Source organism: Rhamphochromis sp. 'chilingali' (assembly GCF_963969265.1).
Source record: "Rhamphochromis sp. 'chilingali' genome assembly, chromosome: 18".
NCBI lineage: Eukaryota > Metazoa > Chordata > Actinopteri > Cichliformes > Cichlidae > Rhamphochromis > Rhamphochromis sp. 'chilingali'.
Genome location: NC_137945.1, coordinates 9,611,685 through 9,635,088, shown reverse-complemented (window position 1 = coordinate 9,635,088; position 23,404 = coordinate 9,611,685). Strand labels below are relative to the sequence as shown.

At 39.4% G+C, this 23,404-nt stretch overlaps 1 protein-coding gene across 3 annotated transcripts; it reads left to right on the top strand.

The window, feature by feature from the left end:
• Positions 1 to 378: 378 nt before the first annotated feature.
• phex (phosphate regulating endopeptidase homolog, X-linked) lies at positions 379 to 21,703 on the top strand. Of its 3 annotated transcripts, none has more exons than XM_080865957.1 (22): positions 379 to 822; positions 4,583 to 4,639; positions 4,772 to 4,933; positions 5,912 to 5,995; positions 6,307 to 6,533; positions 7,591 to 7,659; positions 8,578 to 8,694; positions 8,909 to 8,992; positions 9,546 to 9,688; positions 10,256 to 10,349; positions 11,187 to 11,315; positions 11,570 to 11,671; positions 14,546 to 14,623; positions 14,747 to 14,850; positions 15,176 to 15,234; positions 15,438 to 15,492; positions 16,997 to 17,064; positions 17,143 to 17,273; positions 17,492 to 17,557; positions 17,752 to 17,856; positions 18,805 to 18,881; positions 18,967 to 21,700. In XM_080865957.1, exons 1-22 carry the CDS (start codon positions 699 to 701, stop codon positions 19,067 to 19,069), a joined length of 2,238 nt encoding a protein of 745 aa, XP_080722083.1. In that variant the 5' UTR covers positions 379 to 698; the 3' UTR covers positions 19,070 to 21,700. The 3 variants fall into 3 exon arrangements, with proteins under 3 accessions (XP_080722083.1, XP_080722085.1, XP_080722084.1); XM_080865959.1 differs by lacking the exon at positions 379 to 822 and adding an exon at positions 3,049 to 3,069 and having other exon boundaries at positions 18,967 to 21,702; XM_080865958.1 differs by lacking the exon at positions 379 to 822 and adding an exon at positions 3,099 to 3,118 and having other exon boundaries at positions 18,967 to 21,703.
• Positions 21,704 to 23,404: the final 1,701 nt, after the last annotated feature.

Genomic DNA, 23,404 nt, shown 5'->3' with positions numbered 1-23,404 from the left:
TAATCGGTGTCCTGTGAGGATAATTTGGTTCTAGTTCACTGGCTGTCTGATCTGATAAATGTTTCAAGCAGAGCACCCTGCTGTTCTGTACATGAGGTTAGGCACACACGTTTCACATGTGCGCCATGAAGAAGATGTGCAGCTGCCAGTGCAGACACATGCACAGATAAGGTCCTGGTTCTGGCCAATGATTTTGTTTTTGTTTTTGTTTTTTTGTTTTAATATATGACCTTAGTTCATGTCACTGGGAAGACTGGTCTGTAGTTTTCTGCAGGGAAGGAGGAAGGACAGAAGGGAAGGTGGGTGCAAGGCAGGGAGGAGTGCTGGAGGAGAGGAGGAGGGATGGAGGGAGGAACAGTCTGAAGAGCCAGAGTGAAGTTTGAGTAGCTGCAGATAGACAGAGAGCAGCAGAGAGAGCAAGACAGATTGGGAAACTGATCCGAGTTCGGGCTGTTAAATTGAGGGAAATTTTAAATTCTCTGAAATTTTACAGAGATGTTTGTAAGACTTTTGGGCATTTAATTTTTGCCCAGATATTAGACTTTTGGGGCCTATTTTTCTATAGTTTGGGATTTTTATTTATTTTTTGCCAGTATTTAGATGATTAATGTCTACTTCACCTCTCAAGATTTTTAGACTGTAGGAGTAGTGTTTTATCTGTGTGTGTGTGTGTGTTTGTGTGTGTGATATAGTAAACCATGGAGCTGGAGCATTTAGGCGGCGGGGGGGTTAAACCCGAGAGGGATAGCAGTCGTCTCTACAAGATAGCTCTGGCCATGTGTGTGTTACTCTGCGCCGCTCTGCTTCTTGCTCTCATACTAGGTAAGTCCACCCCAAACACACACATATATTTATATATGCACACATTTTCCTTATCCTACATTATAATTAGTTAGGAATCCAACATATGAGAATGTATGCATGGTGTCCTCAGATTATAGTACATGCAGACTGTAAATAACACATGACCATGCGAGTGGGAGCAAAGGTCTTTGTGGAGGTCTCGCGGGTAACTTGTGTAGAACTATTTTAGGTTCATGTAAGGTTTCATACACGCCCACTTGCACACGCACAACTTTGTGCTCTCCGTAATGCACAGTGGGACACAAATCGGGACACTAGTGGAACAGAAAAGAATGTGTTTTTCACAGCTCTTCCTGCAGAGTGTAGTATTTTTTAGCAGGGACATGTGTAACGGTTTGCAAGTTATTTATTTACATCAATTTAAGCTGGTGCTGTAAAAGATGGTAGGTGCTGGTAGGTGTGCTAAACCAGTAATTTGCATGCTTTAGATTAGATCTCACACATATCCACATAACACTGCAATAAAGGGGGCAAAAAGGAGTAAGATGAGTTTAAACAAATATATTTAACACCTGTCGCTTGCATGGGAATATATAAAATATAATTAAAAAGACAATAAAGCGTGGGTAAACATGGGTTGACTATGAGGGCTGTTATTTTGATGGATCCCCATGGATTAACACAATCCTAGAGCTGGAGAGCTTCTTTGACTGTTCTTTTATTCTAGGAGTAGGTTTAATCCATGTCTGGGGACTGTGTAAGAGCGCTGTATGCACTCTTAGCTGGACTTTTCCAGATGTTTCCTCCTGACTACGTTCACACTGCAGGTCTTAACCTCTTAAATGCTCAAGGTTAACCGCTCAATTCCGATTTTTTGATCAAATCCGATTTTTTTGTCTGCTTGTTCACACTACAAATAAAATGTGACAGCAAACGCGCTCTAGTGTGAACCCTCAAAGTGGCCCACATGCGCAAAAGACGACGTCACACACAACGTCACACACAACGTGCTCTGTTTAGACCCAGAGCAAACAGTATTGTTTGACTGATGGCCTTAATATAAAGACTTGTTTCGGATTTTACGTTTCCCAATTTTGCTTTAAGTTATAAAGTTACTTTGTTATTTACAAATGGCCTAATAATTATCCTTATTGCTGTTTTAGAGAAGAGCGGTGCTTCAAAGGATAGTTGGAAATTTCTGTCAGAATCTGCAGATTATACAGTACAAATAAAATGTTCACGTTTCTCCAACGTAGTCTTCCCAACAGTTTCACTGGATGGCCAGGAAGCGTTCGCGATGTCTTCTCCGGTGCTGATAATTGCCGTCTGTCTTGTGTCAGTGATGTAAAAGACGGATTTAATGACATGACCATTCAAACAGCAGTCGCTTTCTAAAACATCAGATATGTATAGGATTCAGTACCACATATGAAAGTGACCCAGATCGGATTTGAAAATATCAGATTTGTGCCGTTCACACTGTCATACCATGATCAGATATGGGTCGTATAGGGTCAAAAAAGTCTGATTTGATGCGCTTTCGCCTGCAGTGTGAATGTAGCCAAATTGTTTGTTCTCCAATTCATTATTATTTATTCATTTTTTATTTCTGTTGAAACAATGCAGTCAGTTCCCTCTGCACAGAACATGTGGACCTTCTTTCTCAACAGTAAGATTAGTTACTACTCATAATAAAAAAAAATAGATTTTTATATGTATTATATTATATGCATTTCTATAATGGTAAAATTCTCAATTTTTGCTCAAAAGAAACAGTTTGGAGAATAAGAACATGCTCACTCTGATATTTAGAAATATTAGAAGTGGGCAAAAATACTGGGCAGCTGTAGCTCAGGAGGTAAAATGGGTGGCCTACTAATTAGACAGTAAATGGATTGATCCTCGGATCCTCAAAGTACCTTTCCGCAAGATATTTAACCTCAAGATGCCCCCAATGCACCTACTGGAGTGTGAGTGTGTGACTGTTAAAAGCACTTAGGCATGATGTGTGCGCTACATCAGCCCATTTACCAAATAGCTAGCTTGCTTTTGTCTGGAGTGAACAAATATGTCTATCTGCTGTTTGAAAGTTGTGGTTTTTACATTGTAGGAAATATTGCAGCATGGCTCCAGAGGAACTTTAAAGAGAGCCTGATTAGCTATATGCTCATTTTTTCCCAGTCTTTCTGCTATGCTCATAGTTTGGATTGGCATCACTCATGTGCAACTCTGCCTTCAAGATTTTGAGGAGAACATTTGAGTAATGTGAGTGTTGCATGGCTGTGAGGATGCTGTAGCAGGGAGGGGTGCGAGAGTAAGTATTGTTTTTTTTTTTTTAGTTGTTGAGGGAAGGCAGAATTCTTGTGGTTTCATTGAAGTGTAATTACATTACGAGCCCATGTATGCAGTCCCACACACCCACACTAATAGAACCCCCCCCCCCTTCCCCATCCATGTGAATGACCACACACAGGAATGCTGCTTTGATTTTTTTTTTCCAGATATTTTTAATGAGTTTAAAGAGTGTGAGTCTTAAATGTGTGCTTGTGTATCTGCATGTTTGTGTTGGTGGCTTGTTTGGTATCTCAGTAATGGACATAAGTTTGGTTTTAGCAGTGACACTGGAGCCTCAGTCGCGAGTGTGTGTGCGTGTTTAAACCCCTGTGTATGGGCTTCTGGGTGAGAGAGCGCCTTGTTGAGTTTGTTCCAGGCCAAGCAGTTCATGCAGGGTTGAAGCTGTTCTGAAAGTGGCCACAACTCTCAACAAGCAGCTCTAACTAGGCAACAAGGCTGGTGGACCTCAGAGGTCAGACATTGCGGCGCAGCACCGTAACGCTCCACTCATCCGTTCACAATGGGGATTTGGTTTCTAAATCTGTCCACGGATCCACATCACATAACAGCGGTTTCTGCCAGGAGGTTGGAAAGGCAGGTTTTTGCTCACCTTCTATGAAGGGAAGTGAATGGGTAAACCTCCAGTTACAATGCAAGTAGCTTAAACAATGGTGTGCCTATTCTGTTTGTTTTGTGGTGTTTTGATTGCCTTTCGCAAAAGCGAGCGAGTAATGTCACACTTATTGCATCTTTCAAGAGTGTGGCAAGCATGACTATTTACTCTGTCTGAGCGCTCTGCAGCTGTATCAGCTTTACTTGTTTATCTCGGTTTGACCCTTTTTCCTAAAGAGTGGATAGTAGAAATGTCCTCGACTACATCCTTCTCCAATAAGTACTGTCATTTTGGGGTAATTATTGCATAATCACTGGTGGGGGAGTATTCAGAGGCTGAAATATATGTAATAATGCTTCAGTATAGTAGTGCAGTGTTCCAAGGTGGAAGTCATGCAGTCAAAGTTTTACAGCCCCCGTAGGGAGGGGTAGACTGTATGTTTATACGGTTGAGAATATAGTAATTTTCTTTCTGTTGAGTTCATTTTCTAGAGCATTTTTTATGATATATATCATTACAACAAAGAGCATGAAAAGTCAAGTTTGCACAATATTTTCAAACTTATACATTTGCTAATAATTCATCCTTGCATTCAGGATATCTTGTGAGATGAGGCAGAATTTCAAAGAGACATTTATGCATCAAATACACAATAACAATAACTGTTTGAGTCAAAGTTGATTTTTTGACTCTAGAACTGGTTTTGCTCAAGGTGCGGCCTTGTGAAAGTCTCAACTTCCCCCAATCTGATGCAGAGCTGAACTTGTTCGACGTTTGTGCGCATGTCTTCAGTTCTCAAACTTCACCAGCAACTCTTTTCCTCTTCCTCAGTGTCTCAAAAATCCAGTCAGGAGGAGTTCTGTCTGACCCCAGAATGCATTGAAGCAGGTGAGAAGAGGCGCTAAACGGTCCATCTTGTACGTTTAGCGGGTTACATATGGACTGTCTTAATTGTGACCTAAGTACCTTATGCTTAAATGTCATTGATGGAGGTGGGTTTTTTTTTTTTTATCTCTGTAGCGGGGTCTATTCTAAGTAAAATGGATCAATCTGTAAACCCCTGCGAGGATTTTTATGCTTTCTCTTGTGGTGGGTGGCTGAAGGAGAACCCAATTCCTGAAGATTCGTCCTCTTACGGCATCTACCCCTGGCTTAGGCAGCATGTTGACATCCAACTTAAAGGTTTGAGAATAAATTCCTCATCGATGTCCTAATAAGCATTTTGGTTTTCTTACAAAGTTTCAGAAGTTTGGAATAATGAAGTATAGATGTAAAATGCACGTACTGAATGTAAATGTATTTCCTTTAAGCTAAATTCTTGGCTGCAGACTGCTCTGAATAGTTTTCAATTTTTTTCTACTTTTGGGATATTGCTGCAGTTTTCTTTATATGGTCGTCTGGTACAGACAGAGCACACACAGAGCTGCTCGGCATTCAGGAAGTTAGCCAGTCAGCAAAAAGTGCTCTTTTAGGGAGAGGTAGCTTAGCAAGACAGGACCTATAATGGCTTATTTCAGACAGAAGATAACAATAAGATCCAGTATAATAATAAATGAAAATATTGGAATTACAAAACAGAAAAGGAATAGTGCTAGATATTCAATTCAGTGCAATTTTATTTATATAGCACCAAACAACAACATTTGCCTCAAGGTGCTTTATATTGTGCCTTGAAAACAGGTGACTCCCTGTGAGCAAGCGCTTGGTGAAAGTGAGAGGGAAAAACAGCCTTTTAACAGGAAGAAACATCTGGCAGAAGTAGACAATGATGCAACCTTTTTCCTTAATAGGAATTTCATTAAAGGTCATGAACAAGGTTAAGTGTTTCCATTCACTGGACTCTTACTTTCAGAGTACGCTACTGAAATAGCATAGTGCTCCAACAACACTGCAAAGCTCACATCAAATTTAAAAAAAGGAGATCAATACAGCAAGCATGTCATCATTTTAAATGGTAAATGGTGGTTTACCATCATTTTAATCCATACATTCTTTTTTTTCAATTCTACATTAAACATCAGCCATTATGCATCCTGACTATATGGCTAAGTGTGTTATCCTAGTGACGGGTAATGTATCCCTGAGCGGTTAGCCTCTAGCAGAGATGATGACTGGGCATTAGAGGTTTCTTTGAATGATGACTCCAATTTGCTCCATCAGAATTACTGCAAGCTCCTTCTGACCCTGACGAACTTGAAGCAGTGACCAAAGCTAAGAGCCTGTACCGCTCCTGTTTGAATGAAAGTAAGTCACAACACAGACGTTTGCTCTGTGGATTTGTGGGGATTTTGTTTATATGAGACCCTCAAAATTCAGACCCTACAATTAAATGTCCTTACAAAGTCAATCATTTACACAAAGACACAGTGACTCTGAAAACAAATAAGGTAGGATGAGCTTTTATTGATCCACACGACAGATCTGGGGTAATGGAAAAGCAATAAGAAACATGGGTGCAGCACAAAGCTAAAAAAATAGCCACATGAGCTGTAAAAAGAGTACAAAAAAAATCAATAAAGTTGTGTATACCATTTGTTGTGTGTCTGTGTACAAAGCTCTATTGGAGGAGCTGGATGCCAGACCAATGCTGAGAACACTTAAACAGCCAGAGTTTCGGTGGCCTGTTGTGGGTGACGGGCGCGGTGGGGAATATCAGTGGTCAGAGAGTCAGTGGAGCCTCCTGAAGACGCTGGCAGCGATGAGGAATCAGCACAGTAAGAGCGTCCTGATTCGCCTGTACGTCTCCCCTGATGACAAAAACTCCTCTCACTACATTATCAAGGTCAGACATTTTTCCTTCATAGCCCATCACATAACTCCACTGTAAAGCACATTTTTATAGTATTGCACTTGCATTGTTGGATTCAAGAACTTGGAGAAATAGAAGTCCATTTCATCTCACTATCAAATTACATTAATCCCATTTTTTTAGTTGCTTGTACTGAAGTACAAAATCCACAATCCCATACACTGTATATAAAAGATGGACATCTAAAAAGAAAGAAAGAAAAGAAATCGAACGAGGCAAAAAGAAGCCTTCTTTATAGAATCCATGAGTTAAGGACAACATGACTCTGTTTATCTGTCATAAACTCATCTTTTCCCAATTATACTCTATGATCACAGTTGGTACTAAAGTTATACAGATGTTTATTTTTTAAGTTATAGTCCTGTTTAGTCCTTGTGGTTGGAAAGTGTCTACTATGTGTCAATTTCTCAGTTAGATCCACCCTGCAAAGTTGGCAACGGCCAAAACAATTTCTGTAAACCAGTTTGTAAGGTCAGTATTATATCCATCTTTTATATACAGCATTTGGTTCCAATTTTGTAGAAGGACTTAAAGTTTAGGTTTAGAAATTTTCATTGTTAAAAACTGTGGGACCAGACGGGAAAGTGAGACCAGACAGGATAAGTACCTTTTCAACAAAGAAAATTAAAAAATAATGCTGTTATTCATTTTTGTTTACTTCATTTTTGTAATAATCAATAATCGTGTGCTCAATCAAAAGGCACAAAAACAGTTCAAATGGGCCAATCATTTTTATTTTATTTTATAAGAATGATGTGTACATGCACAGGCTATTCTTATTAAAAGAAATCTCCCTGTGCCAAATTATGACATTGAAAAGTGAATAAGAGCAATATTTTTGAACATACAACCAGAATTTAAAAGCTAATCAGTCATGCGAACAGATCCAAGTTTCAAAGCCAGGTGAGTTATTATGTATCTAGCTTAGCTTCACTAGAATATAATGTATCTGAAACCTCTTGGAACTGTTTTGAAAGACAGCAGTGTAAAAAGCAGCAGAGGCTAACCAGCACTTTCTGTCTTTATGTAGCTCGATCAGGCATCCTTGTCTCTGCCTTCCAGGGAAGACTACATCACCAACACCTCCTCTGCCCAGGCGGTGAGTTTCCACTTTGCCATTTTTCCATCTTACCTTTTAACCAAAACTTTCCGTCCTGGATGAGTGGTAGCAAAAAAGACTTTTCTTCGGAACAAGAGTTTCTATTCAGACTCAATACGTCCCCCTCTGTGTTTTCCTTTAAAAAAAAGATTTCTTCCTCACCTCAGTCACAGAGTTCTCACTCAAAAGGGATTGTAAAGACCTCATAAAGCACCTTTAGAAGCTATAAATTTAAATGGAATTGAAGATATCAAATAAGGCTTTTTAGAATCTCTATAACTGTGAATTCCTTCTTATAACTTCAAATCTAAACATTTATGAGTGAAGACCTGTTCAAGCCTTTGAATTTAGAGTAGTTCAAGATATTCATGCAAAACTTAAAATAGCAGAAATGTAATTTAAGGATAACAAAATCTTTTTGAATAAAACCGCTCTTGTATCACTTTCTTTTTTTAATTGTTTCTAATTGTTTCTTTTTTGTACTGATCTGGCTTTAAATATTTCTGAACCACTGATAAATGGATACATTTACATTTATATATATTAGCATATAATGCAAAAAACCTCTTTTGAGCCGAAACATTCTTATTAATAGTTTATCTGATCTGCTAACTTTAACACACAAATATTTAAACTTTCTAATGCTTTATAAACATCATCAGCGAGCAACACAGATTGGATTCCCTTTTTCAGTCACCATGAAGCTATACATAAATGTCCCTTTAAACCACTGAAGATTTTTCTGCTGCTGTGTGTCTCTCCCTCAAAAAAGGTAATAATAAAAAAATACGTTTCACTGAATACTGATACAGTAGCACAAGGGTATGTGAGTGCAGATGCAGGCGCTTGATTGATGTCTGATGATGCCTGATAGCTCAGAGCAATGAAAGAATGAAGTCTCTCTGTCTCTCTCTCCAGTATCGTGCGGCGCTGCTCAGTTTGATGGTGGATGTGGCCATCATGCTGGGCGCCCCAGAGAAAGACGCTCTGACCCAGATGGAAAAGGCTCTCGCCTTTGAGACCAAAGTGGCTCATGTAAGGACGTCATGTCAGATAAATATAATCCCGCTTAATGTATGAAAATTATTAAATAGGTCTCTGTAGCTCCAAAGCTAATTAAAACTCTACATTATTCTCTGTGAAATATGGCGGCTGATTCATCAGCTTCGCCAACAGTATAACAGGAAATCGTTTTTTGGACAAATTTAGGATCAGTCATGCTGATGACAATTGCTCTCTGTGTCTGCAGATCCTGATTCCCTATGAAAACCGCACCAGCGAGAGCATGTACCACAAATACACGCTCTCTCGACTGCAGCGCTCAATACCTCAGGTACTTTAAAACAATGCAGAAAAACCGCCAGAGAGAAATCAACCTTAGCATCAGTTGAGACCGGTTCAAAACCAAGTTGTACACGATGTCCTTGTCCGGTTTTTCCTGAGAAGTCTTCCTACCAAGCAGGGCTTTCTTCAATAGTACCAAACATTCCTGTTTTTTTGTGGACTGTTTTGTTTCCAAGGTCAGAAGAAAGATCAGTACCGCTCTGATGGTGAATTTGTAGCTACTGAGAGCAGAAACTCAATCAGCAAGTCAAGGAAACTGCTTTTATTGGATTTGTCTGAAATGTAACTACAAGCTTCATGATATGTTTAACCTCTATACAAACCGAATTAGAAACGAGGACTGCTGATATTTTGTATTTACCTGTGCACAAAAATGTAGTTCACAAAAGTTGAAGTTGAACTCTGAAATTGAAAAAATACAATGCGTGCAGGTGTTGCGATGCACAGAAACTGAAGTAGCTGGCTTGGTGAATATACTACATATTTCTATATAGTGTTAAAGACCTTTCGTGCTCTTTCTCCCTCTCTCTCTATTGCTGTAGTTCGATTGGCTTAATTTCGTAAAAACTGTGGTGGAGTCTAAAGGTGACCCGGATCGATCCATCTCCTCCTCTGAGCCTGTCATCGTCAGAGTTCCACAGTACTTCAAGGAACTTATGAAGCTCATCGAGGCCACCGATCCCCGGTACAGACTCCCTTTCTATCGTGGTGCCTTGTTGACACAATAGCTTAAAGACACTCTTCATACACACCCTATTAATAAATACAATTGTTTGGTCCCAATGCGAGCTAAATAGTGTAGAAAACTGCCTCGGGCAGTTTACGTGCATCAGCAATGCAGATGCAAAATCTGCAAGCAATAGGCAATAAAAGGGTGCAAAAGCTACATAGCCTCAGAGTTCAGATGCTTGGCTTAATGGCAGGATGGCTTTAAAGAAAGAGCAGCTAAAACAGTGAGGGGCGCAGTAGGCTCTGTAAAAGAAAAATAAGGATTATTATGTAGTGTATATCAGGCAAAGCTACTCTCGTAGTGTCAAAAAATTGAAGAATTGGCACCTGAGATAAACATTCAACTCCCCTATAAACTCAACCCAGTCCTCATAAGGGACAGATATAATGTAAACACACAGGCACAGACATGAGCCCACACTGGGGCTCGAGGGCACCTGTCGCTCAGTACAAGTATTTTACAGTGTATAATGAGATTACATGTAGGAATTGAATTAATGTCCCCGTGTCTCTCGCTCTCCAGGACGGTAGCGAACTACGTCCAGTGGAGGACAGTCTTTTCCCGGATAACCGCTCTGAGCCGTCGTTTCCTCTACAGATACCTTGACTACGCTCGGGTCGGTACACAAATCTATGTCCATATATGATCACTTTTGAATGTTTTGAAAACAACTGTATTTTAGAAAAGCTTAAGAAATGCAATATTTTGAATGTTAACATTTAGCGTGCTAACCGAGGCCTGTTAAATCTCAGATGTAGCTCTTGGGTTTTTCACAGTTTCTCAGAGCAAAAGTCTGACCTCGGGGTGAATTTATTAGGACATTCACTCCTTGGAAGTCTGGCTGCTATCTTGAATGTCTTCCACTTGTGAATAATCTTTCTCACTGCAGAATGATAGACTTTAAATTGTTTGAAAATAACCTTATAACCCTTCCCAGATTGGCTGGCACCAACAGTTGCTTCTCTGAGATCATTTCTGATGTACTTGCTCCTTGGCTAACACCATTGTGCTAACACACTAAAATCTTCCAGACATACAAAACTGCCAAAAATCTCTGCTTTTATAAAGGTGCTCAAACTTGCTGATGATTAGTTAATTGGGTGCATTTCATTAGCAGCGGCAGCTGCTCATAATTCTCTTAACGTACACTTTTTTTCCCTTTTTAAATGTTTTACACCTAAACCTAAATAACTACACTTGAAGGTTTCTCAGCTTTTCTCAATCTCTGTTTTTAGGTCGCAAAATTCTTGTCACAGTACTTAGTGAGTTGGGGAAAGATTTTCTAATTTTACCAGTTGGTAGCTTCAAATGTTTTAAACAAATCATCCCCCCTCCCCGACTAAAGTGACTCAGCGTGAGGTCTTAAACACTCTCGTTAATGGAAACTTGTCAGTGGAAGTTGTTTTTTTGGAGCGATGTCACCTTGAATTTCCGTCTCTCTCGCCCCCATTAGGTAACCACAGGAACCACCTCTCTGACCCCGCGCTGGGATAAGTGTGTTAACTACGTGGAGAACTCACTTGTTTATGCCACCGGCCGGCTTTTTGTCAACACACACTTCCAGGAGGACAAGAAACACCTGGTGTGTGTGTTCCCATCATATCCTAAATCCTGGCTCAGCTGTTTGAGTTTTCTGTAGCTGTGTAACAGATGAGTGCTGAGCTGTGATGTCTGCATCACTGTAGGTGTGTGTGTCTGTGTTTAGATGGCAATGATGCTGGGCCTTTTTGCATTTTTTATAAACAGCCTCACTTTGCTATAAGTGAGAACGTTCTAGGTTTGCGTCTGAAAATCTGAACATTTAAACTTCTGTTTCATACTTGATTTGTTTCTTAGATGGAGGAGCTGATCGACGGCATCCGCTGGGCGTTCATCGACATGCTGGAGAAGGAGAATGACTGGATGGATGATTTAACCAAGAAGCGAGCTGTGGAAAAGGCACAGTTTATTCCATCTTTTCTAATCTAAACTGTAAACACCACCTGGGTCTGGGTGCAGTTCCCCCCTCCAGGGGCGGGGGCACCTAGACCCGGTTTGTAGAGTACGCTTGGGGAGTGTGATCGTGTGTACAACGTCTCTTTATGTCTGTCTCCACGTTGGTTGAGTGTGGAGTAAGTGCATATGAGAGCATGAGGGTGGGAATGGATGTTTGTATCTGTGTGTGCCTGTATGTCTGTGTCTATATGTCAGGTTGGGTGTCAGGCGCCACCTCTCTGGGGACATCTCAGGCCCTCCAAGGTTTGGAGGCCTATCTCCCCCTACCACCACTTCCCCTGCCAGTGGCGGACCCCCTCAGACATCGGTGCGTTGGTGGTTCTTTGTGTCCGGGGATGGGCGTCCAGGTACACACCGGCTCACTCCTTGGCGGCCGCTTATCGGGGCCTGGAGCCTGGGGCTCGCTCGGGCCACTTCGGAGGTGGGGTGCCCCCGGCCTCTCGGCCTGGGGCTCGGTCACTCAGGCGCAGCTGGCTGCCGGCGGAGCTCACGGGCGCGTCACTGCAACTCCCCCTGGCTTCTGCTCCGCGGCTGCTGAGTGAGCCCTCATCTGGGACTCTCCTCAGCTCTTTCCGGGACAGTGGCGCAGCTGCCCCTCTGTTGGTCTTCCTTGGTCTCTTGTGTTCTGGGGGCCTCTGGATGTCTGGAGTTTTGATCTCCTCCACACCTGCTTCACGCCCTGGAGGACGGGGCTGTGGCCCCCCCACACCCTCTAGCAGATTATTACATGAAGGAACCTTTTAAAAAACAAAAAACAAGCGCGTCCATGCTCACAGGTGTACACACGGGTGATCACACCCACAAACTACACCCTTTTTGGCTCCTACCTCAAAGCACACTGTGTTCTGTTGATCTTATGTGCTGCACAATAATGTTTAATATTTAGTATTTACTGTCATATTCCCATATATCATTGTGATGTTGTTACTCTTGTTCTCTTCTGCTTGCTTTCTTTTTTCTTTCTCAGCAGGTGATCCAGGTGATTGATATATGCATTTTTTTTTCTCTGCCCGTTCTGTTGGTTTTTGTCTTTTGCCCTTCTCCCCCGTCCCTCTTCTCAGCTGTTTCTCTTTCCCTCTTTCTTTCTCCCCTTCTTTCCCCCAGTCAAGTCTGTCCCGTATTCAGTAAGTGAAAATAAAATAAACAATAAAAGGTGAATCAAATGGACCATTACGGCAAGGCTGGGATGGTCAGTTTGGTAAAGTAAATCCGTTGGGCATCTTTCTTTGCCTTTAGACAACAATTCTGATGGCAAAAGAGCCAAACGGGACAGGCCAAAAAAATAAATAAATAAAAAATAAAAAAATAAAAAAATAAATAAACTGTAATATTAAAAAATATTTGGATTGGTGATGTGAATTTCAAACTGTTTAATCCAAAACTGGCCCAACAAATTGAATGAAATACAGCAGTGCATTAAATAGTGAAAACAACACCCTCTCTGAACAGCTGTGTTAGTCACATCTAACCGTTAAAACAAAGTCTGACCTTACTGTAGTTGCAGCAGCTGGAAACAGCTGCCAAGCTAGAACAGATACTATTGTTCTATCGGTTCGGGAAATCTGTTAGTATTTACTGGCACCACTAAAGAATATTTATACGCAAAAAAGAAGAAGTCCTTTACTCAACAACCCAACAACAGTGTCTCTTACGTGATCCACCATAATCCTTATTTATCTTATAGTCAGCCTTGGTGAGGTTCTTAGGCATAAGTCATACGGGCCAGAGACCCGTGGACAATCCCCTGGCAATACCATAGAAAAATGACTATTGCCTGAGCAGTTGGCAAGTGGTTGAAGGAGGTGGTTGATAGTCACTAGGTGAAACTTGTCACAAAGAGATATATGATGTTCAATATTTTTTATTTTTACCACTTAACGAGCAGTTGGTAAGTCTTTGTGGACAAGTCAGCATCTTCCCTACAGGCAACAGCATTGATTTGTTAGTGCCCAAAGCAGTTACAAGGATGTTTTTGGTGCTGCACACTCTTTGTGACTGATTTCACCTTGCGACTCAAACCACTCACCAGTCAGTCAAGGAATACAAATTTCCCCTAGTGACCAGTGCTTTCCGGGGGGTTGCTTCCTGCTCAAAAGCCTTTGTTAGTGATGCTTTAATCCATCCTTTTATCTCTTCCCTCTTAGAAGCCACGTCTCCTTTTATTAACTTTTAACTTTCTTCTACTTGACTGCCCCCAACCAAACTGTGGTTCGGGGCCTTTTATGCTGTGACCATAAAAGGATATCTTCTCTTGCTGACATCAAACTGAGTGAAAAAAGAGTGTTTAGAGCAGCGTGAGCTTTTGGCTGACAGGGATTGTCACATTCTCATTGATTGCAATTTTCATGTGTTCTCACTGGAACTGCAATGATTGAGAGAAAATACATTATCTTAGGTTTTCATAAAGTCAGACTCAAATGTGTCCAGGATCTTATTGCTAACACAATTGTTTTCAGCTCCACTCACTGTTAAAATGTTTTTGATGCCTCTCAGCTTGAACCGAGCTATTTATCATTCACCAGCTTTGCTCAAGCTACAATACTGAAACCATTTAAAGAAATTGGGTCCACTTTATGGCAAGCATATAGACCTTCATAATTAAAAAGGATTTTGCTGTAGGGGCCCGGCAATGTTTCTGTGAAGACACTTTAGCCTATGACTCTCACAGTGCTCTCTTTTTATTACTTTAATATCATTTAAACTTACTCATTCAAACTTATATTTGCACTCACTGCCAATTAAGTTTGACTGAGAGTCTGACACACCTTTTTATGTTTAATTTAGATTTTATTTAAATTCTCTTATCTCTCTCTATAGGCACATGCAGTCCTGGCTAAGGTTGGCTACCCAGAATTTATTTTGAATGACACCTACCTCAATGAAGATTTGAAGCAGGTCTGTTTAAATTAGCACAGCACCAGCATCATGTTCCTGCAATGTTTTTTTCCCTTTTCATTCTGAAAATGGAGGAATGTTGCTATTTAGAAGTAATGTGTAATGTGTTTGTGTCTGCTTCAGCTAGAGTTAAAAGAGAATGACTACTACGGCAACGTGATGCAGACACTGAAGTTCATCGCTCAATCCGATCTCTCCTGGCTACGAAAGAGCGTCCCACGCACAGAGTGAGTGGCAAGTGTGAATACTTAATTAGGCACTGTGACATCATCCGTTTGATAAGGAGATACATGTTGACATTAGGTCCGTCCTAAAGTATATGCAGCTTTACTGCTTTTTGACTCTAATGGGCATTATAATATATAAAATAGACATGGTGATGTATTAAATGAGACTTGAAATTAGGGATACAGCAACAGGAGTCGCCCCCTGTTGGCCACTGGAAAGAAGGAGGCACTTCCTTTCTTGCCTTTCTTGAAGCTCCAGCGATCGTTTATAATCAGGCTATGGTTTTATGTCCTTATTAATGCCTAATGTGTGTTTGTGTTTCAGGTGGTTTACAAACCCAACAACCGTGAACGCCTTCTATAGTTCATCCACAAATCAAATCAGTAAGATATACATTCATTACATTTTGTTTTTTTAATCACTCAGTTAAGTCCTTACCAGACAGATCAAAGCACCAATTCTGGGATTTCCATTTTTGTTAGCAAACATAAGATTGAAAAGCCTTGACCTTATGCAGTAAAATATCCTGTTTGGAAAGAACTAAAGATACACAAAAAGAAAAATTATTTTTGGTCTTCTTGTTTAGGATTTCCTGCTGGAGAGCTTCAAAAACCCTTTTTCTGGGGAAAAGAGTATCCAAGGTGAGTCATCCCACCCAAGAGCTGACTTTATTTTAAAAGAAAAACCTCCTATTAGAGAACCACAGCCTGGGCAGCATTATTGTTCTCAACAGATCTATAAACTGTCCTATATTAAACATTGGCTTGACAGCTTGATTTTATTTTGTAAAGCAATTTCCCACAGCACAGTAACATTTGTCCATGCTTCTTCTTCTTTTTTTTCTTTTTTTTTTACCATATCTGAGACTGGATGACAAGCTATGTAACAATCTGCCCAGCTGGAATGGTGCTGGCTTCCAAAGCTTCTATTGCTTTCTTTTTATTGTGTTCTTTCCTCTTCCTGGTGTGTTGTTCTCTGAGTGATACTTTACATCATTAAACTAAAAGTTACTGAATGAAGAAAGTAGCTCATTAACTGCCTGCTAGCTGTCAGTTTTAATACTCTTTAGCTTGGCCGCTAATAGAAAAATAACTGCACACAGTTTATGTATGATAGGATCCAGTGGTGTGTGACGACTTTTACAAAAGCTCAAGCAGAGACAATGACAAACAAAAAGAAATTATCTTCCACTGTTTAACAAGACAAATTGTTGTTTCAGACTATGAAACAACCGTTTCATGATTTAGTGTTGCATGTTATGCATCTTGCAGCACTCTGTGTGGTCATCTTCCCCTTTGTGCACTTCTTGCTGGCTGAAGAATTATTAAATGTTATTACTTTTATAGTTATCATAAAAAAAATATTTGCTCTTAGGTGACAATGATCTGTGCCGGAGGAACATTTAAGAACATTTAGTAGAAGTAATAACACACTTTATATGCCACACTGTACATAAAGCTGTAGTATTGTTATGTAAATTTGATTGGTAAAAAGCAATATTACTGCTGTTTATGTTTGAGGTTGGTTTAAATATTTAAATATATTCTACTTGGTACTCAATTATATACTTGTAATTGTTCTAAAGGACCATTATAGCTAAATTAAAAGGCCTGTGCACTGTCAAGATCTACAGGAAGATTCAAATTATTAATGAAGAAATAAGGTAGCGTATTAAACAAAACAGCTGTCTAAAGATGATACACTCAGTATAGACAGCTCTCGTGCATGCTAATCTGAAAGTATTGGTGAAGTCTGCAACTGTTAACTGTGTTCAGAGCCTTGAACGCAGAGCCAGCAGCAACTTGTTTAGCATTGCTAGTCTCCCTCAGTCTCCCATCAAAAACCAGAGGTTTATCCACAATGCACATTCCAATGGAATCATAGTCAAGCAGAGTCAAATGTGCTTCCAAAGACAGAGGCTGCAGCCTCAAGATGTCAATCATTTAAAGAATGGATACAGTGAAACCAGAATAATTATGACAGAATTCTGTTTGAGATGTCTGTGTTTAGACTTCATTGAACAGGCACTGCTTGCATACTTCCCCTGATCGAGCACCACTGATAGAATCTAATCCTCTCTTGAAATTCCACAAGACGTTGACTTGTGCCACACTAAAATCTGTGTTGTTTTCCTTCAATTTACAGATCTTTAAGTTACGGTGCCATCGGGGTAATAGTTGGACATGAGCTAACGCACGGCTTTGACAATAACGGTAAATAATGTTTGCTAATAATGATTTCAAAATATAACATTTGCGATTGAATAATAATGAATTATGTGGTCTGAACAGGTCGCAAGTATGACAAAAATGGCAATCTTGAACAGTGGTGGAGCAACTCGTCCATAGAGGCCTTCAATGAGAAGACCCAGTGTATGATTAACCAGTATAATGGTTATCACTGGAAGGAGGCGGGCCTAAATGTAAGGAAGCAGTCTGAATGTGCAAAAATTTATTTAAAAAAAGAAGAAAAAACTGCAGATGTAGTTTAAACCACTTTTCTAAGAAACTGTCTAAAAAATGCCTGTGTATAACTGGATAATTATCAAAGTCAAGAAATAACTGCAGACTGTTGTTCAGTTCAGATGTTTCTGATGCATTACTGCCTTTGTTACTCTTTTGTAAATGTTTTGCCCTGCAGGTGCGGGGTAAGAGGACCCTGGCAGAAAACATAGCAGACAATGGAGGAATAAGAGAAGCATTCAGGGTATGATCTATGATTTAAGAAATGGTTTTCTACAGGAGCTGTCTACTTCGGACATTGTGAGCTATTGTTTTTAAAAAAAAAAATTCCTAATCCTAAAGGAATTTGTTCCCTTAGCAAAAATGATGAAGAAGAATTAACGACGTCATGTAAAGCAATCCAGATGAGAGAATGTTTATTTCACTGTTCTTGTGTAGGCGTACAGGCGGTGGGTGGATGAGAGAAGAGGTGGTGTGGAGGAGCCTCTGCTGCCTGGAGTTGCACTGAACAACAACCAACTGTTCTTCTTGAGCTATGCACATGTAAAGACACTTTTGCACACTGTTTTTCACTACGCTCTAAATGCAGTTTTTCTGCCAGTGTGTGTTAGATCTGAAGACCTTCAGTTGATTTGCAGGTCTGCATAGTAAAGTGATGATAGACAGGTAATATTTGGGCATTTTCCTATGGGAAATGTAATGTTTGGGCACTTTAACATAATGGTTGAATATAAACCAAACCATATAAACCATTAAAGTGGATTACATAAAAATAGTATATACATTAAAATTGTACTTCAGTGAAGTACTTGAGTAAATGTACTCAGTAACCTTCTATATCTGGTTCTATCCATGCTGGAGAATCCAATTGTATTTCCCATGGCCCCCTTGTGGACATGGGTCCACTTTATGGACCCATGTCCTTCATTTCTTAACTACAGTTTTATGCAAATTTAAAGAGTCGGTTCTTGTAATTCCTAAAAGTGTCAGTAGGAGGCAATGTTGCTCCTCTCACGCTGTCATTTACTGAAACAAATGTAAAATATAGTTGAACATATCTATTTCTAATGCTATCAAAACCATAGAGATGAGAAAGGTTTGAAAATCTATCACAGGGCTTTCATGCTGTGTTCCACATCTTGGGTACTGCTCTTGTTGAGCTGTTAGAGTTATTTGTTCCCCTTTCATGCTGTCTAGCCAAACAGGATGTCATCGTGTTTTACTGTTTCCATGTGTGGAACATGTCTGGCTACTCAGAATTATTGCATTTATAGAAGCATGCATGTGTGATTTTGCATTCAAATGCATTCCTGTCTGTGGAAATAATGAAATGGAATGGCCTCAAATGGAATGCTAGACAGAAGTTTTCCTTTCGGATTTTTATTGTAATATTGCATGCAGTGGCACATGTTAAGTCAGAAACTTCTGAATACGCATACGTAATTTTGAGTATCTAGCAAAGCATTTAATCGGTGTGTTTGTAATGCGCAGGTGAGATGTAACACATACAGACCAGAAGCGGCCAGGGAGCAGATCCAAAGTGGAGCTCACAGTCCACCAAAATACAGGTGAAGCCCGCACACAGACACACACATGGACACACATAGCAAGAACCCCTCCAACCTGACCTTTATCGTCACTCATGTCCTGCAGAGTTATTGGAGCGATGAGTAACTACGAGGAATTTCGGAAAGCATTCAAGTGTTCCGAGTCGTCGATTATGAACAGAGGAGCACAATCCTGCCGGGTGTGGTAACCTTCGACCTCAGCGTGATATCCCTGAAAAGGCTGATAATGCTGGATTTATCCAACATAGTTTACATTATAAGGGAACAACATTAAAATGAAGTAGAGTTGTTCTCACTGAAACACACTAATACATACACAGCGTTTGGGTTAGTGTGGATCTTTGACCTGAAACCACTTTCAATTGGCTAACAAGAAAAATTTAACTTTTTACAGTCATCTTTCTTCCTTATGTCACATAAATTAAGGTTGAAGATTCTTATAAAGGACCACAGTTACAGGGTTGGAGACAAACATGTTTTTGTGACATTACAACAACACAGCTATATGTGCTGTACATGCAGCTAAATAAAAGCACTGCATTTACATGAACTGCATTTCTTCTGAGAATTTATGTAATGTAAATGTACAAAGATGAGAACTTTTCTACTGATTACAAAAATATATCCCAGGTTGTTTTTTGTGACTGTAGGATACAGATATATCAGCTCAGCTCGCATTTATTTGTCAGCAGCCCAAATTCTGAACACTGTACACCAAAGATTAGCTCTTTAAGTAAAGTTATGTTACTTAATATTATTTTATTTTGAAAACCAGTATTATAGAAGCAAAGTGATCTTAATGTAACATCTAGCAAACTAGATCAGGTACTTTGTCTGTGAGTTGGAATTTGAGTGTGTGTGAGTGTGTGTGTGGGCCCAGATTTTCCTTTGACAGTCTTGCCTTCTGTTTTGCTTTGTTTCAATCTTGTGTCAGACATTTATATTCATTGCGCTGCAGTTCAGCCCGAGGCAAATGAACTTACAGAATTACAAGCACTCAAACTGCAGCATGCGTTCTCATTTGTCTTTGTGTCTCCGTCAGTGGACTGTACCGCTCAGGTGCATTCACACCACAAAATGATGTTTCTTGGGAATAACAGGAATACTGTATGATGCATAGTTTAAATATTTCGTCAGAAAATGGGAAAGAAGTATCTGTTGTAATGATTTGGCTGTGATTTGTTGACTTTGTATCAGCCTGCTGGTCTTTTTCTTTATTTAGCATTTTGTTTTTAATAAAGAAATCTGTAGTGAAATTACACTTATCATTCTAGAATTAAATCTACTGATTAAAATCATGAAACAAATATTAATTATTTGAGTTTTTAAAATTTCTGTAAAACTTTTTTTTACTGTTACTGCCAAACAGTAGTGCTAATGTTTGATTCTGTGCCAATTATACAGCTGTTGAGACCTGTTGGTAATCCTCCCTGCCAACAACTGGTTAGTAGGGAAAAACTGGTATTTCTGATCTGGAGAACAGTTGATGGCGGTCTCTACACTGTAAAAAATGTAAATAAAGAACAAACAAACAAACAAAACAAAGAATGTGCTGTTAATTTTCTGCCAGTACATTGTCTGTTTTTTCTTTGTTTCTTTGTTTGTTTATGTAAACTACAAATGGTAAAACAAAGAATGACTAAATTCCTAATAAATTTTCGTACTTTAAAATAGTACATTGTGCTGTATTTTTACAGATTTTTTTTTAAAGTGTCTATTAAATTGGTTAGAAAGGGAGTGCTACACACAAAAAAAAAACTGTTTTTCATAGGATCAGGACTAAAAGAAAAAAATATGATACTTAATTCAAAATAATATAAAACTGGATTAACTTGTAAATAACATCAATTTGAAATTTGTGATCAATGGGCAAGCCCTAGTCCTGTAACTTTACTGTCAGTATTTTAGTAGTACGATATCCACTGTAGAAATGATTAGATTGAAACCAGTGTATATCATTACAGGTCTTTGTCTTCCTTTTTTCATTATTATTATTATGTCTTCTGTTTTTCTTCGAATGTTTTTGTAAGTTAATATGTGACAAACTTTTCATTGTAATTATAAATTTGTATGTCGTCATAATGGTCCACTGATTCTGGTCTTCAGTTTTGTTTTGTTTTTTAGGTTCCAATAAAACTTCTGAGACATTACACTGTACCTCCAATTTTGCCGTGATTGATAAGAAGAGACAAAAAAAATATGTGTGCGAACAAGAGAGAGAGCCAGAGTGATGTAGTGAGCAGTGGGTGGAGGGTGCTGATGGATGGTGGACAAAAGACATAAAGAGATTGAAAGCATGTCCATTTATTGATTTTCCTCCGGACTCGCTATTACACACACTTACACCACATCACATCCCATTCATTTATGTCAACAGTTCCCATGGCAACTTGTTCTGTGTTACAGGAGGTGCTGTGTAGTCTTGTGGTATCCAGCAGGGGGTAACATTAATGCTTTGTATCTGTGGCAACACCAGCGGCAGTCTCATCAATTCACACCAATTAGAAAAACAGTCCACTGCTCCAGTCTGTCTCTTAGTGTGTGTGTATGTATGTGCATGTGTGTGTGTGCTGGGAGGTGTTTAGATGATTAAGAGACAAAGGTAGGAAGTAAGTGAGATGCTTTTACGAGCAATATAATGCATCAAGCACCTGGCAGGCATTCTTGTCTTCTAACTTAATGGAAGTTTCGATTACCGATGTGCTACACAAGAATCAGAACAAACAACGGACATTTTTACTTTTTATTTCTTTTATTGTTGCTTGTCTCCTCGTGCCCTGTCAAGTATTTGGACTCGACATTTGAGTTGATTTTATAGATTAAGACATCTCAACTTTTGTATACAGAAAAACATCATGACAAAATCCATTAAAGTGAAGCAGTAGAAAACTTTTGTCTCCTTTTTGTCTTCAAAACTATTTCACATTAGAAAAATCACACGGCACAAACAGAAATGTCACAAAAAGCATAGGCTACTGATAATATTTCCCCGTGCACCAGGCATAGCGGAATTGGCTTGATTTGTCCCCAATATACCTTTTACTACTCATGCTAGGAAATTCATCCGGGTAGGAATTTTCTCCAGGACCCAGGTCAGATTGAGTACTTTTTCTTTTCATATTGCTATTATGCGCTGCATTGTTTCACTCCCACCATGACTATGTAATTTCTTTTTCGCCTTCTTCTGTTTTACCGGCAGTTGGCAACCCATTTAATTGGAGCAAGAAATTGCACTGCCCTCTAGTGGAAGAGAATGTAATTGTTTTGCCAGGTGAAACCCGATAGTCTTTCACGGCACACCTGATCATTTCTCACAGCACACCTATGTGCCGCGGCACAGTGGTTGGGAAACACTGAGCTAACTGACTTTTTGCCAGCTTGTGTAAAATGTAAGTATCCCTCTTGAAAAGATTTTGTTCAATCAGATGGTTCACAAGGCTGCACAAAAAGGTTCAGGTGCTTTGCCCTAATTATAAGACTAATTGTTATAAGATAGTTATAGATTATTTTATTGATGTATTTATTTTTTAATAAATAAATCTTACATGGACTCCAAAGAGCTAAGTGATTTCAACTATTAGCTGTGTTCACGATAACTGTTAGAGTTGTGTTATGCAGCTCAGAAAGCCCAGGTTAGCTGTCAAATAGATATTTTGATGATAGCTAGACTAAACTTAGCTATACAAAGACTAATTTTTGAGATTGGGTTTTTGATTCTCCAGTTGTTTTACCTATATTTGTGATTAGAGAAGCTCTGAGCTCTGTTGGTCGCTTTTATCCAGTACGTAAGAGAGCACAATCACCCCTGCTTGACTCTCTCAGTGTTTGTCGAGCAGTTATGAGTAATAAGCCCATACCTGACTTGGTGCCATTACATCACTGACTTGTGATAAATCTACTTTAGTGGCCAGTGTAAAAATGACATCTAGGGTGATTAAACCACTGATTTGTCACCTGGAGGCTACCTTTGTTAAACACTACCACACTAATCTGCACACTTGAGTAAATCAACTGACACATTGACCCCAAGAACCACTGAAAAAGAGGCAATGTACTGTCTATGAAAGCATCTAATTTGTAAGATTTTTTACTTCTATTTTCTTTACTTCTGCAGGTTCCACAGAGTAAAGGAAAATTGAAGTGAAAGGTAAAAAGAAATTGTAACCTCTACATATTTTTATATGTCATAATTTTTAAAATATTTTTAAGTTCTATGCTCGTCCTAATGAAATGCTGAGTTTGCATAAGTTGTATCAGTAAGCTGCAGTAGATTGGCAACGTGTCCAGTGTGTACCACGTCTGTGTCCCTAGAACATCTGGGATAGGCTCCAGCCCATCCATAACCCGGATCTGGATAAGCAGAAGAAAATGAATGGATAGATAATTGAGTTCCTGTGTATTTTTCACCACAGAAAATGCATTTATTGCCTTCATAACAAAGCACAGCTGTGCTTTGTTTGATGTCATTATTAGCTTCCTTTTGTCAAACATTTGCCCTCATAAACATTTACATTCTGAAAGCC

Excerpts from the sequence above, each read along its gene's own strand:
- phex (XM_080865957.1), top strand. The coding sequence starts at position 699 with ATGGAGCTGGAGCATTTAGGCGGCGGGGGGGTTAAACCCGAGAGGGAT. Across the intron at positions 4,640-4,771 it reads CCCAGAATGCATTGAAGCAG|CGGGGTCTATTCTAAGTAAA; the intron begins GTGAGAAGAGGC and ends TTATCTCTGTAG. Across the intron at positions 14,851-15,175 it reads AAGAGCGTCCCACGCACAGA|GTGGTTTACAAACCCAACAA; the intron begins GTGAGTGGCAAG and ends TTTGTGTTTCAG.